General features: G+C 42.9%; 1 protein-coding gene across 2 annotated transcripts; it reads left to right on the top strand.

The window, feature by feature from the left end:
* The first annotated feature begins 4180 nt into the window (after positions 1–4180).
* PLK2 (polo like kinase 2) lies at positions 4181–10161 on the top strand. 2 transcript variants are annotated; one of them, XM_021284861.2, is made up of 14 exons: positions 4181–4482; positions 5006–5113; positions 5278–5394; positions 5582–5711; positions 5985–6072; positions 6312–6407; positions 6637–6835; positions 6928–7075; positions 7498–7601; positions 8228–8351; positions 8614–8854; positions 8941–9070; positions 9157–9267; positions 9390–10161. In XM_021284861.2, the coding sequence occupies exons 1-14, from the start codon at positions 4270–4272 to the stop codon at positions 9579–9581; spliced, it is 2001 nt and encodes a 666-aa protein (XP_021140536.2). In that variant the 5' UTR covers positions 4181–4269; the 3' UTR covers positions 9582–10161. The 2 variants fall into 2 exon arrangements, with proteins under 2 accessions (XP_021140536.2, XP_013227446.2); XM_013371992.3 differs by having other exon boundaries at positions 4182–4482; positions 7498–7595.
* Positions 10162–12032: the final 1871 nt, after the last annotated feature.

Below are 12032 nucleotides of genomic sequence, written 5' to 3'. Positions count from 1 at the left end.
AACACAATCTATGTGACCATTGAGCTAAGCACCTTGTTTTCTGGAGATTTTTCTGGGAAAACATGATTGGCTTAAGCTCTTGGTAGTCTGCCTGCTTTTTAATTAGCAGATCACTTCAAATGAAACTGCAATTCAGAATTCAGGTCTTCGGAAACTTTGCCAAGCTTCAAACAAAGAAAATGGAAATACATGACTTATAGCAGAAAAAAGTGGTTTGCACGAGCTCTGCAGTGACTCAGGAAGGACAAATGGTATCACACCTGTGTGTGAGAATGATCTGTGACAATAAAATCCTGCACAGAGGTGGCACACTGAAACTGCATGGCCGCGTCAGAGAAAATGCTTAGTTCTGTATCTGGTTCAGCTTTTATCTATTTTATACTTTATTTGGTGAGACTGTCCATGACAGATACCCTACAGGCTGTGAAAAGATAACTTTACTGGAAGCACAACAGCAAGTGCCTTGGAGAACACAAGAAAGCATGGAACACAAAAGAAGAGCACATACAGACCCATATGGGGTGATGGGAAAAGACTGTTATGAAGCTGGTGCTGTGGAAAAGGTTAAACTAGAATAATGAAATAAGAAGAATGAGCCAGGAAAGAAGCAAAGAGGAGAAATGAGACTTAGTCGATCACTAAAATACAGTACGGCTAGCAATAGTTTCTCCAGACCCTAACTACTCTCTCCTCTGACAAGTCACAAAGGATTGTGAAGCATTTTGTGTAAAATCCATGATTTTAATAACACATATTCAATAGAGTGATATTCTAGAAATATGCCACGTGTTTTTTACCACTTTTATATGTTGGTACGTATTCCAGTGATGATGCTATTAATGGGGCTCATTAATTTTTCCCCGTCTTTAAGGAGAATGAGCTTCTTTTCGGACAAACTGTCATAACTTCATTTCAGCAGCTGAGGGCACTCCATGACTGGCTAAGTGGAAAAGACGGATCCTGCTGCCAACAAACCTGAAGCAGGAGAGCAGGCGCTGTCCCAGCAGAAAGCAAGTGACGAGGCCAGCTGAGCAGAAGTCCAGCACTGCCTGCCAAACCAGTGTGGGCTGCCACCCGAGCCCACTATGGACTGCACGACTATGGGTGTGTGTGACTGTAGGAGCACAGTGAACTGGCCGAGACTGGGATACCAGTGATGGAAATGCGTATTGGTGGCACTGTAGGAAGGAAGTTGTGAGACAGTCTGGAGGCCAGGTAGATGATGTTGGTACTGATTTCACATAAGGACTTGGTTGCCCTGGCAAATTCGTGGCCCTGAACACAGTCCAAGCCTCTGCAATATGCAAGGAGTTGAACATCCAGGATTTACTGCACTTCTTTCTGGAAATTTAAGTCTTCAAACACCTCTTTTTCCCAATGCTAGGGTAAGAACAAGTAGTTCCTGCCAAGACTTTCTTCCCACAAGCCTGTAATTAGGCCACTTATGACTGTCAAATTCCCAATCCTCATCTGACCCAGGCATTTATGCACACTCAGGCTTCCCAGATCCTGGATAATCAGGCTTTTATGAAAAAGCAGTATGCTTGTGTCAAAATAAAGATGTAGGGATAAGATTTTTTTTTTTTTTTCTGGAGCCAGAGACAAGAGGGCCTGAAGCCTGAAGCCCTGTTTCTTGCCAGGGTAACTGCAGTTCTGCATACCAATCTGATAAGGCTGCTGCTATCTTAGCTAGCTTGCAAACGAGCTTCTCATGCTGGCTGCAGGTAGACTTGAGCACTCAGCTGATGTAACTTGGAAGAAAAAGTGGGAGATTACAGACCGCTGGCTAGGATGGCTTTCCTGTTGCAAGATACGAAAGGGTCAGTTTCAAGTCTTTGCATTTATGTTATTTTTTCCAAGAACAGCTTTAGAGGGAAAAAGTAAAATATATTAATTGCCCAATATCCAGTAGCTCTTGATGGAAAGCTAAGAAATGTAAGTGTGAGAAATGTAAGTGCCACCACATAAGCTTTCAGAGGCAGCTGGAGCACTGAATTATTCAACTTATACCTACAGCTAAAGTTACATGATGACATGTGGATCTTTGGACTTAGGAGGCAGGACAGAACTTGCAAGACAGTGGAAAGACTGGAGAAGAGGGAAGAAGAAGGAGTAAATTCAGAGATAGAAAGGGTAGAAATGCAATTCTTCTCAGGGTTAATAATTATGTCAAAAATTCTTACTCTTGCAACAGCTTTTCCTTTGTAAAACCTTGCAATGAACAGTATGGTAAACAGGGCACCTTTAGATGAGCATTATGTAAATTATACCTCTGCCAAAGTGGGATAAACAATCTTAGACAAACTGAACAGGCTGCATGGGGAAGCTCGGCAGTCTCACGGCCTTTTGTAACTCAGAGGGAACACAGTTAAAAGACTTTGTATGTGAGAATAAAAAGTCCTAGTTTTGCTTAACAGAACACTTTGTATATTCAGGTTTAACCATGTGCTTTTGTTCTCTTGAAGTCAAGCTTAATAATCTCTCCTAAAACATTACCGGACACAGCCTGTTCTTAAATTTGCTTTACCATGTGCAGTACCACTTATTTCCAGTGGAGGGAAAACTTGTATGTCTATCCTGCCTAATTTCCCCTTTTCCCTTTTCAGCACAGCAGACTAAAGCAGTTTACTGACAGAAAACAAAGCATCAAGAATAATGTTTACATTAAGTAACTTATTTTGCAATAATTGATACTGGTTTGGAAAAAGTTAAATTGTGTGAGGGAAACAATATTTGCACAGGAAGCCAACGCTTGTGATGCTGCAGGGTGAGTGGGCACAGGACTGACTGCAGTCTGTGTATCCCAGCTTTCACCTCTTGTTGTTTTTACCTCCATCCCTATGGTTAACCACTACTAATATGACTTGACTAGTGAGGTGGGAAGTAAGACACCTGCATGCAGGAGTGCACGTCCAGTAAAAAACGGCAGATGCGTAGTGTCTATACAATCCTATATATTTGACAGCTGAGCAGTGTTACCTGCATAATGCAATACCTCTGTAGAGAAACTTAAATATTGGTGTTCTTCACTATTACTGTTTTAGAGGGTGTTCTGATAAAGCATGCATCCTGATGTTGACACTGTAAAATAAGTACATTTTGCTGTTAATTTAAGATCTGAAATGACGTATGTTCAGAAACTGACACTGAAATAATTTGTAGTTACATGAACTGACAGTCGTTTGTATTAAATCAACCAGACTTTGATTTTTACGAGCAACAAAAGCAGGCAGAAATACTCATAGTGTGTACCAACAAGCAAACAAAACTTCAGAAATGTGTAACAAACTACAGAAGTAATGAACTTTAGCATTTTTGCACCTTCAGAATAAGAGAAATGCAAAACTATTTCACATTTCAAAACTTTTCTCTCATACACACACTTGACTATTCAACAATCTGGTACTCAAAACATCTAGACCCAAGGTCCTGGGCTACAATTGTCTTTAGAGGCCTTCAAAACTGATTTGTTTATGTGCATTTGGGCTGTTTAGGGAAATGTTTCTGCTTGTGAAAATAAGATTTTAGATCTGGCTGTTGTCAGACAGCTCTGGGGGTGTCACTAGCCACAGGTTGCCCCTGCAAACGGAGGGAGAGGGTAGCTCCTTGGCACTGAGGCATGCATCTCAATGACTTGCAGTGTCTGAGCAAGTCCATGGGCCACAGCCTCACACTGAGATAAAAACCAGCCCTTGGCTCTCTGCTGTGGTAGAGCAGCTCAGGCACAGGTGGGAAAAACTCCTCCCTTTCCCCATATGCACCAACAGACATACGTGAGGCTACAGCTTGTACAGGTCACAGCACTGATTGCCCACCAGAAACTCCTCCGGCACCACAGGCACCAACAGTCAAGTCAGCAAAATACACCTTGTACTGAGGTTCCCGAGTTCCCCCGGGGGGCGACGGTGAGCAGAGCAGCCGATCGTCGCAGGCCGATCCCCCAAGGCGCCCGCTTGCCCCAGGACTCCGTCGGGGTTTATTCCCCATCCCGACAAAATGCTTCACCCTCTCAGGCCCCACACCGCTCAGCACGGTACAGCAGGCTGCCCTCGCCCGGCCCAGCTCCCTTCGGGCCGCCCCGGGGCCGGGCCAAGCCGCTGGGCGGAGCCGGGGCCCGGTGGGGCCGTCCCGCAGCGCCGGGGAGGAGCCACCGCCCGCAATATAAGCGACGATCCGGGGCCCTGCCTAGTGTTGGGAGCGCGTCGGCAGTGGGGTGGCTGGATAGGGCGGGCGGGCAGGCAGGCAGGACGGAGCCGGCGAGGCGCGGTGATGGAGCTGCTGCGGACGATCGCGTACCCGCCGGGCGGTGGCAGCGCCAAGGGCTGCGAGGCAGCTCTGGGCAGAGCAGCTGGCGGTGAGTCCCGGAGGAAGAAGGCGGAGGAGCAGCCGCACCAGCACGCCCATCCCGCCGCCGAGGTCTCCCGGATTATAACCGACCCCACGACGGGGAAGCGCTACTGCCGCGGCAAGGTGCTCGGAAAGGTAATAGCCGTGGCGGGACCCCTGCCCTCCCGGGGCGGTGGCCGGGGTGCCGCCTGCCCTCTTCGGCGAAGCGCGGTGCGGAGCGCCGGTGCGGGGTGTGTGCGGCGGACGCTGTTTCTGCGGGGCTGCTTTCGCCCGGGAGATGCTGGAGTGCGCCGCACTGCCGTCCCCCATCTTGTCCCCCAACCTGATCGGAGTCCGATTTGCCCCTGGGCTGCCCCGATCCAGACGCGGTGGCACCGAGCACTCTTCCTGTACCCCGTTTCATATCTGCCTCTAAATACAAGCGGGATCGTGCTTTCGGCTCGGGAAAGCCAACGAAAAGGACTTCGATGTTGCATGCGGGGTGGGGGTGAGCTGCAACGCGCTTTAGATGCGCGATGAACCTCAGACCTGTCTTTTACCAAATTGTTCAGTGCAAAGGAAGTTGCGCTCCTTGACTAATACATGAGCTGGTGAATGACTAAGTGTGGGACTTCTTTCATACCTGCTATAATTGCTTTTTTCTCGTGTGTCTCTCTAGGGTGGATTCGCCAAGTGTTATGAGATGACAGATTTGACAACAAATAAAGTTTATGCTGCAAAAATCATTCCTCACAGCAGAGTAGCAAAACCTCATCAAAGGGAAAAGGTGTGTGTGCATGCATGACTTTTTTTTTTTCCCCTCCTGAGATTCTCCTTGTGTGCTGGATTGCCCAGCCGTTTTCCCAAAATGGTTCAGATAGAGCTATCTGCTCAACCTTGTGGACGAAAGGCTAACAACACTTTTTTTTCCTCCTCCTTTTGTCTCTTCAGATTGATAAAGAGATTGAGCTGCACAGACAGCTTAATCATAGACATGTTGTGCAGTTTTACCACTACTTTGAAGACAGAGAGAATATTTACATTCTTCTGGAGTACTGCAGTAGAAGGGTGAGCATCAGCTGGGAGAAATCCAGTATTTACTTACCTGGAATCTGCAAGTAATTTAAATGTGTGATGTGTAAAAGGTATTTTTTGTGGCTTCTTTAGCTGTCATTTCTCCTTGCATTGATTTACTTCAGGTGAATCCTGTGCGTGAATGTTCATGGACATTTCTGCCTTTGTTTTTCCTCTGCAGTCAATGGCTCACATCCTAAAAGCGAGGAAGGTATTGACAGAACCAGAAGTACGATACTACCTCAGGCAAATTGTGTCAGGGCTAAAGTATCTTCACGAACAGGAAATCTTGCACAGAGATCTCAAACTAGGTGAGTTTTGTGCCTTACTGACGCTCCTCCAGCCTTGTCAGCATTTTAACACTTCACACTTGCATGGTGATAACTTAATTAATAGAATCAGCTCAGTCTGTCTTTACAGTGGAAACTTGGAGTGCTTAAGGGGTGACATTAAGCATTCCTACTTAAAAAAAAAAAAAAATCTTAGCCAGGTTCTGGCTTTGAACAAAGTATGACTCATCACCTGTGGCAAGTACATTCCTACCTTGAAAAGAAAGGACTAACTGGAATTTCTCTGTCTGCTAGGTAACTTCTTTATTAATGAGAATATGGAGCTAAAACTGGGTGACTTTGGCTTGGCAGCGAGACTGGAACCACTGGAGCACAGGAGGAGGTAGGAGCATTAAAAAAAAAAAAAATCTGACTGACGAATGGGGCAGATATGAATCCACTGTTCCCATATCATGAAGACACCATGAGACAAGTCTACACTATTAACATTCGTACAGCTCCTCCTTAGGAGTCTCTAAGTTCTTGTCCAAACTTGAGATGAAAACCTGCCCTATGAAAATTAGCTTCTCTCTTCTTTTTATCTGAAATACTAACCAGCTCTGTGGCCTCTTTGATTTGCAGAACAATATGTGGCACACCAAATTACCTTTCTCCAGAAGTTCTCAACAAACAAGGGCATGGCTGTGAATCTGACATCTGGGCCTTAGGCTGTGTAATGTAAGTACTTTGTTGCCTTTGAAATTACGTATTTCTATCACCAGCTTAGGCTTTTAAGAGTTCCAAGTGGATGCAGTACTGCATCAGTTTGCAACCCTTTAAACAGGTATGGCCCAAGTGCAGATATTCTCCTTAGTGTTAGGAGACAGAGAAAACCTTTTCAGTAGTTCTAGATAAGCATTGTGGTTGTGTAAAATAAATAACATTAGTTTCCTTTGCTTTTAAACAGGTATACAATGCTGTTGGGAAGACCCCCATTTGAGACCACAAATCTTAAAGAAACATACAGATGTATAAGGGAAGCAAGATACAGCCTGCCTTCATCTCTCTTGGCACCTGCAAAACACTTAATAGCTAGCATGTTGTCAAAAAATCCTGAAGATCGGCCCAGTTTAGATGAAATAATTCGGCATGAATTTTTCTTACAGGTTTGTACTGTCTAATGTTCTGACTGGAAAAAATATCCAACCTAAAAATGCACACTGTGATCTAAAATTTTCTTTTAATCTCATTTCCACAGGGCTTTACACCTGATAGACTTCCTGCTAGCTGTTGTCACACTGTTCCTGATTTCCATTTGTCAAGCCCTGCTAAAAGTTTCTTCAAAAAAGCAGCTGCTGCTCTCTTTGGTGGTAAAAAGGACAAAGCCAGATACTTCGAGACTCACAGTAAGTGGGTTGTAGCTATGCATGAGATTTGTCTCTATGCTGTCAACATCATGCTAGTAGTGTACAGCTATGAGAAAGCTACAGAGCACTTGTATTTATGTCTCAGAGCTTCCCTGGGTTAATTTAGACCTCTTTATCATCAAATATAGACGGTAGCCTGCAACTTAAGCTATCTTATATAAGTAAATGCTTCTTATGGCATACCGAGAGTCTGTATTTGCCACCTGTTATTCTGTGATGTCTATTAAAGTATAGTCTCTTGATATTTTGTCTATAATTGCACCTCTCTTTTGGAAGACTACCAGGTTTAGAGGAAGCTATGGGAGGGAGACAATGTACTTTCTGCAGCTAACTTGTTAGGCTTTTTGTAACTGAACAGCACTTCCAGATGCAGTATTATGTATTTTTTTCCTTTATTACAGACAGACTAGCTAAAGAAGATGAAGAAATCTACAAGCTCAGGCATGATTTAAAGAAGACATCGATAACTCAGCAGCCCCAGAAACACAGAACAGATGAGGTAAATGCGAGTGCACTTCAATTCAAATCCAATCACAGTTGGGTGGAGTAGCTATAATTAAATTATATTTGCCTTGGATATTGGAGCTGGGGCTGTACACAGCATAATCAAGCTTAAATGATTAGGAGAGTTGCTTTAAGAGGGCTTAACCAAGCTTCACCAAGGTATGGTAGCCTTTGTAGGGACACTATCAATTTTGGCTTTTGAGTAATTATAGTATCTGCCTAGACTCCATTGTCACCTATGTGGTAACTTGTCTGCCAGATACTCTTTCCCAATACTGCAAATACAGAGCTTCAGTTCATGATTAACTAGGACTTCTTAAAGCATAAATTGCTGAGATCTAACTCCTAGCATTTGGTGTTTAGACCTGCACACAGCTCTCCTCTTCCTAGGGCAGGAGAGTAGAGGACTGATTAATAGCATGTAAGATGCAAATTGAGGATCTGAAGAATGGAAAGACCTGGTGTGCTTCTTTAAGCTCAGTCTAACAGCATCTCTTTGTACTTGCTGGAAACATTAATACCGGTTTCCCTAGAATTTCATTTGTTGTGAGACAAGAGTCATGCAAAACTGGCATATAAGCCTTGGCTTGTGCTATGTTTGATGTTTACATCTGACATATCTTCTAGGAGATCCAGCCTCTTACCACAACAGTAGCAAAGCTGGGAGCGTTACCAGAAACTAAACAGATTGGAGACTCTATTCGCATGATAGTCAGAGGAACTTTGGGAAGCTGCAGCAGTAGCAGTGAATGTAAGTGCAGCAAAGGTTTATCTCTAAATCTCACCTTTACTTTTTTTTTTTTGCCTCAGATTTAGAAACTTGAAACAAAAGCTGCTTTCCTCCCAACTCCCTATTTTTGATGCTCTAAATTTTACAGCCAATATTTTGGAATAATTAAAACTGGAAAGCCATAAAGGCTAAACTTAGAATTGCAATCTAGATAACTGAAAGATTTAGAATTGAAGTCGTCTCTTTGTATGCTCATGTCAGTCTAATAATCCTTCTCTTTTAGGTCTGGAGGACAGTACCATGGGAAGCGTTGCCGATACAGTTGCAAGGGTATTGCGAGGATGCCTGGAGAACATGCCAGAAGCAGACAGCATTCCCAAAGAACAGCTGACAGCATCCTTCCAGTGGGTTACAAAATGGGTGGACTATTCTAACAAGTATGGCTTTGGATACCAGCTGTCAGATCACACTGTTGGTGTCCTTTTCAACAATGGGGCACATATGAGCCTTCTACCAGACAAAAAGTAAGAATGATTACAAAACTGACAACTCACCAAGGCAGTTTGAGCATGAAATGCTTTTATCTCTAACTTCCTTGCTTTTCTTACAGGACTGTGCACTACTATGCTGAGCTGGGCCAGTGCTCTGTCTTTGCAGCCACAGAGGCTCCAGAACAGTTCATTAGCCAAGTGACTGTACTGAAGTATTTCTCTCACTACATGGAAGAGAACCTCATGGATGTAAGTTCAGCACCTTCTGGATCTTGAGCTCTAAAAATAAACTGCCTGTGAACTGAGTGCTTAACATAGTCTGTTCCCTTTCCTAGGGAGGAGATTTGCCCAGCCTGACAGATGTACGCAGGCCCAGGCTTTACCTCTTACAGTGGCTTAAATCTGATAAAGCATTAATGATGCTCTTCAATGATGGCACATTTCAAGTAAGTTTGGTAGAATCACTGGAGAAAATGTTTCTAAAAATACTTAAATGCAATAAAACTAGATAAGTGCCAGAAAGAGAGAGGAGAAAGTATAAAAACAGGAACTTGCTTCTCTTTTACAGGTGAACTTCTATCATGATCACACAAAAATCATCATTTGCAATCAGAGTGAGGAATATCTCCTTACCTACATCAATGAAGAAAGGATATCCACAACGTTTCGTCTGACAACTCTCTTAGTTTCTGGCTGCTCATTGGAATTAAAGCACAGAATGGAATATGCTCTGAACATGCTGCTGCAGCGATGTAACTGAAGGAACTGACTTCATTAAACCAAATGGACCTTCTTGTTCACTGTGAAATCTGCAGTGGAGATGATGGAGCAACTAGTATGTTGATGGTGGATGTGTGGTGGTACGAAAACTTGACTATCCTAGTGTGCTGGGCACACATCTATTAGACGGAAGCCTAAACCTGCTGTTGGATTAAAATGGTGTGACAAGGAGTTCTTCAGACCATAGTTTTCCTTGCTTCATGTATGTGTTAAAGATATTTTTGACTTGAACTCTGAGCACAGTGTGCTTGCTCTGTAAGAGAGCATTTCTGATGGAGTTAAACTGTGAATATGCATCTGGAAAGGGAGGGGAGAGCTACATTGTTGGGGATAATTGTACTAAGCAGCCTCTGGCTGCTTAACTGTGAACTATGGCCATATTCTTTTTTTTTTTCCTTATTTTTCAAAAATGCCCACACTTGTGGCTGGAAAAGTGCATTCTTTGTTAATTTTTTTATTTATTACAGCCTAAAGTCAAGTATTTATTATACAACTTTTTTTTTCCTGACTTGACATTTTAAATATAAATCTGTTGGCAATAAAGAGTATGGAAATCTGAAGCATAATTCTCCATTCTTTACTATATACCTTCATGTGCTTTGTGTTGCATTATGAAAAATCTTGAGGTCTGGTTTCCTTATGCCATTTTTTTTAGAAAATCTGCTACATCTGGATATGAATGTCATTTTCTAATACTGAGCAGTTTATACACAATCATAAGCACCCACATGCTGCTGCTGATTCAAGCAACTGCTGATGGAGCTTACAGAGTAAGGATGTAGGCCTTAACACTTATTCTCCTAGGGCTTAAAACTGAAAGTATGGATCTCTTCAAGATACTACATCCCAGAACTTGTACTTCTGAAAAGAACTCCTTACTTCTGGATGATATTTGGTGGACAGTAGCTATGATAATGAGTTGTATAGCTTCCTCCTCTTACTTGCTGTGCATGCATTGCCTTTGGTTACCAAAGGACTGAAGTACCCTGACACCTCAATGGTAGATTGTACTTTATTGTGGGCATTGTTCCGGCCTTAGTTAAATGGTAAACTCATTAAAGTGAAACAAAATGATGAGAAGATTAAAGGCTGACTTAGTATCAAATTTGGGTTTACTCTGCCAAGTTGGTAACATTAGACAACCACAAGAGTCACCAAAACCAACTACCACATGGGCTGTTCTGTAAGTTCTCTGTAAAGTAGCTCAAAACAGCTGAGGATGGCATAGGGCTGGCCTGCTGCTTGGTGCAGTCCCACTGTTGATATATGTACACTTACTGGAGCAATTGCTTCCCTAAACTGAACACAGTGTCATGCGTCAGTTAAACTATGCAAATACATGGGATTTTTGAGGACTCATGACCTGGTGCAGAGTGGGGTCATCTTGTGGGCTGGGCTCTAGATATTATGTTGCATGTGGCTGTATATAGACACATGGCAGTCTTCAAGCAACTGTTCTGATGCAGCAGCAAGCAGTAGTTGATCACTTATATTTGTATTAATCTTTGTATAACTGAAGTCTGTTCTGAAAGACAGACCTCAATTGCCATCAGTGTTTCAATCAAAGCAGCTGAATGCAAGGAGCAGGCAGTCTATGTAAACTAAAGTGCAAACCAAGCAAAGTACAGGTGTCAATTCAAAATAGTGACCAGTGGAGTACTGGCTTGCTTCATTTTGCAGCAAGCATGTATAAATGTGATTGTTTTCCTTGTATTGAAACCATGCATTAGGTAATATTTATTTACTTCTCAAGTCTAGACAGGAAGAACTCAATTGAGTTCTACAGAAGGATTCATTAATGTGACTCTAGGCAGTTCAGTGAAGTAAAATATGTATTTGGTACGGTGAGCAGAATTCAGCTTCCCAGCTGTCTACTTTTGTCAAGGGAAAATGACTGATTTTATTCCGGGAGGCCATGACTTACCTAATTTTGCAGCACACATGGAGCCACTGTTGAGCCCTTTTCCTTTACAAAGTAATATCTCACTCTCTGTTTATTACATCAGTAAGCATATAGTTTGTGTGCACAAAACACAAAAGATTACTTGAGCTAAAGTACTTAACTGCTTCACCAGAAAAACTCTTCTTTCTTTGTCTATGTGCCGGAGAAAGTATGAACATTTATTTCATCTGCTATAATGTCTTTAAGAAGCAAAACCATCTTTTGATGACTGAAATTCAGGCTGGTGTAAGCAAATAAAGTGACTTCAAGTGCAAGATGTTTACAAGTGGATGTAAAGGCCCTAAATCCTATTTTAGGGTGTCAGTAGGTTGCGCACAGTTGTAATGCACCTCACTGAAATGCAGTTAAGTGAGTCAGTTATTTGTATATGATGTGTGTGTGTAGTACCAGGATGCCTGGTATTTTCTAAATCCTTCTGTATCTTCCTGGTTAGTGCTCTGAATCCTTAACTCACTTTTTATTTTCATA

This window comes from Columba livia, chromosome Z, assembly GCF_036013475.1.
Source record: "Columba livia isolate bColLiv1 breed racing homer chromosome Z, bColLiv1.pat.W.v2, whole genome shotgun sequence".
Taxonomy (NCBI): domain Eukaryota; kingdom Metazoa; phylum Chordata; class Aves; order Columbiformes; family Columbidae; genus Columba; species Columba livia.
The sequence above is the reverse complement of the archived record's forward strand: the minus strand, read 5'-3'. Positions and strand labels throughout refer to the sequence as shown.

Coding starts and splice junctions, on each gene's coding strand:
- PLK2 (XM_021284861.2), top strand. CDS start 4,270: ATGGAGCTGCTGCGGACGATCGCGTACCCGCCGGGCGGTGGCAGCGCC. Junction 6,408..6,636: donor TGGGCCTTAGGCTGTGTAAT/GTAAGTACTTTG, acceptor GCTTTTAAACAG/GTATACAATGCTGTTGGGAA. Junction 9,268..9,389: donor TCAATGATGGCACATTTCAA/GTAAGTTTGGTA, acceptor TCTCTTTTACAG/GTGAACTTCTATCATGATCA.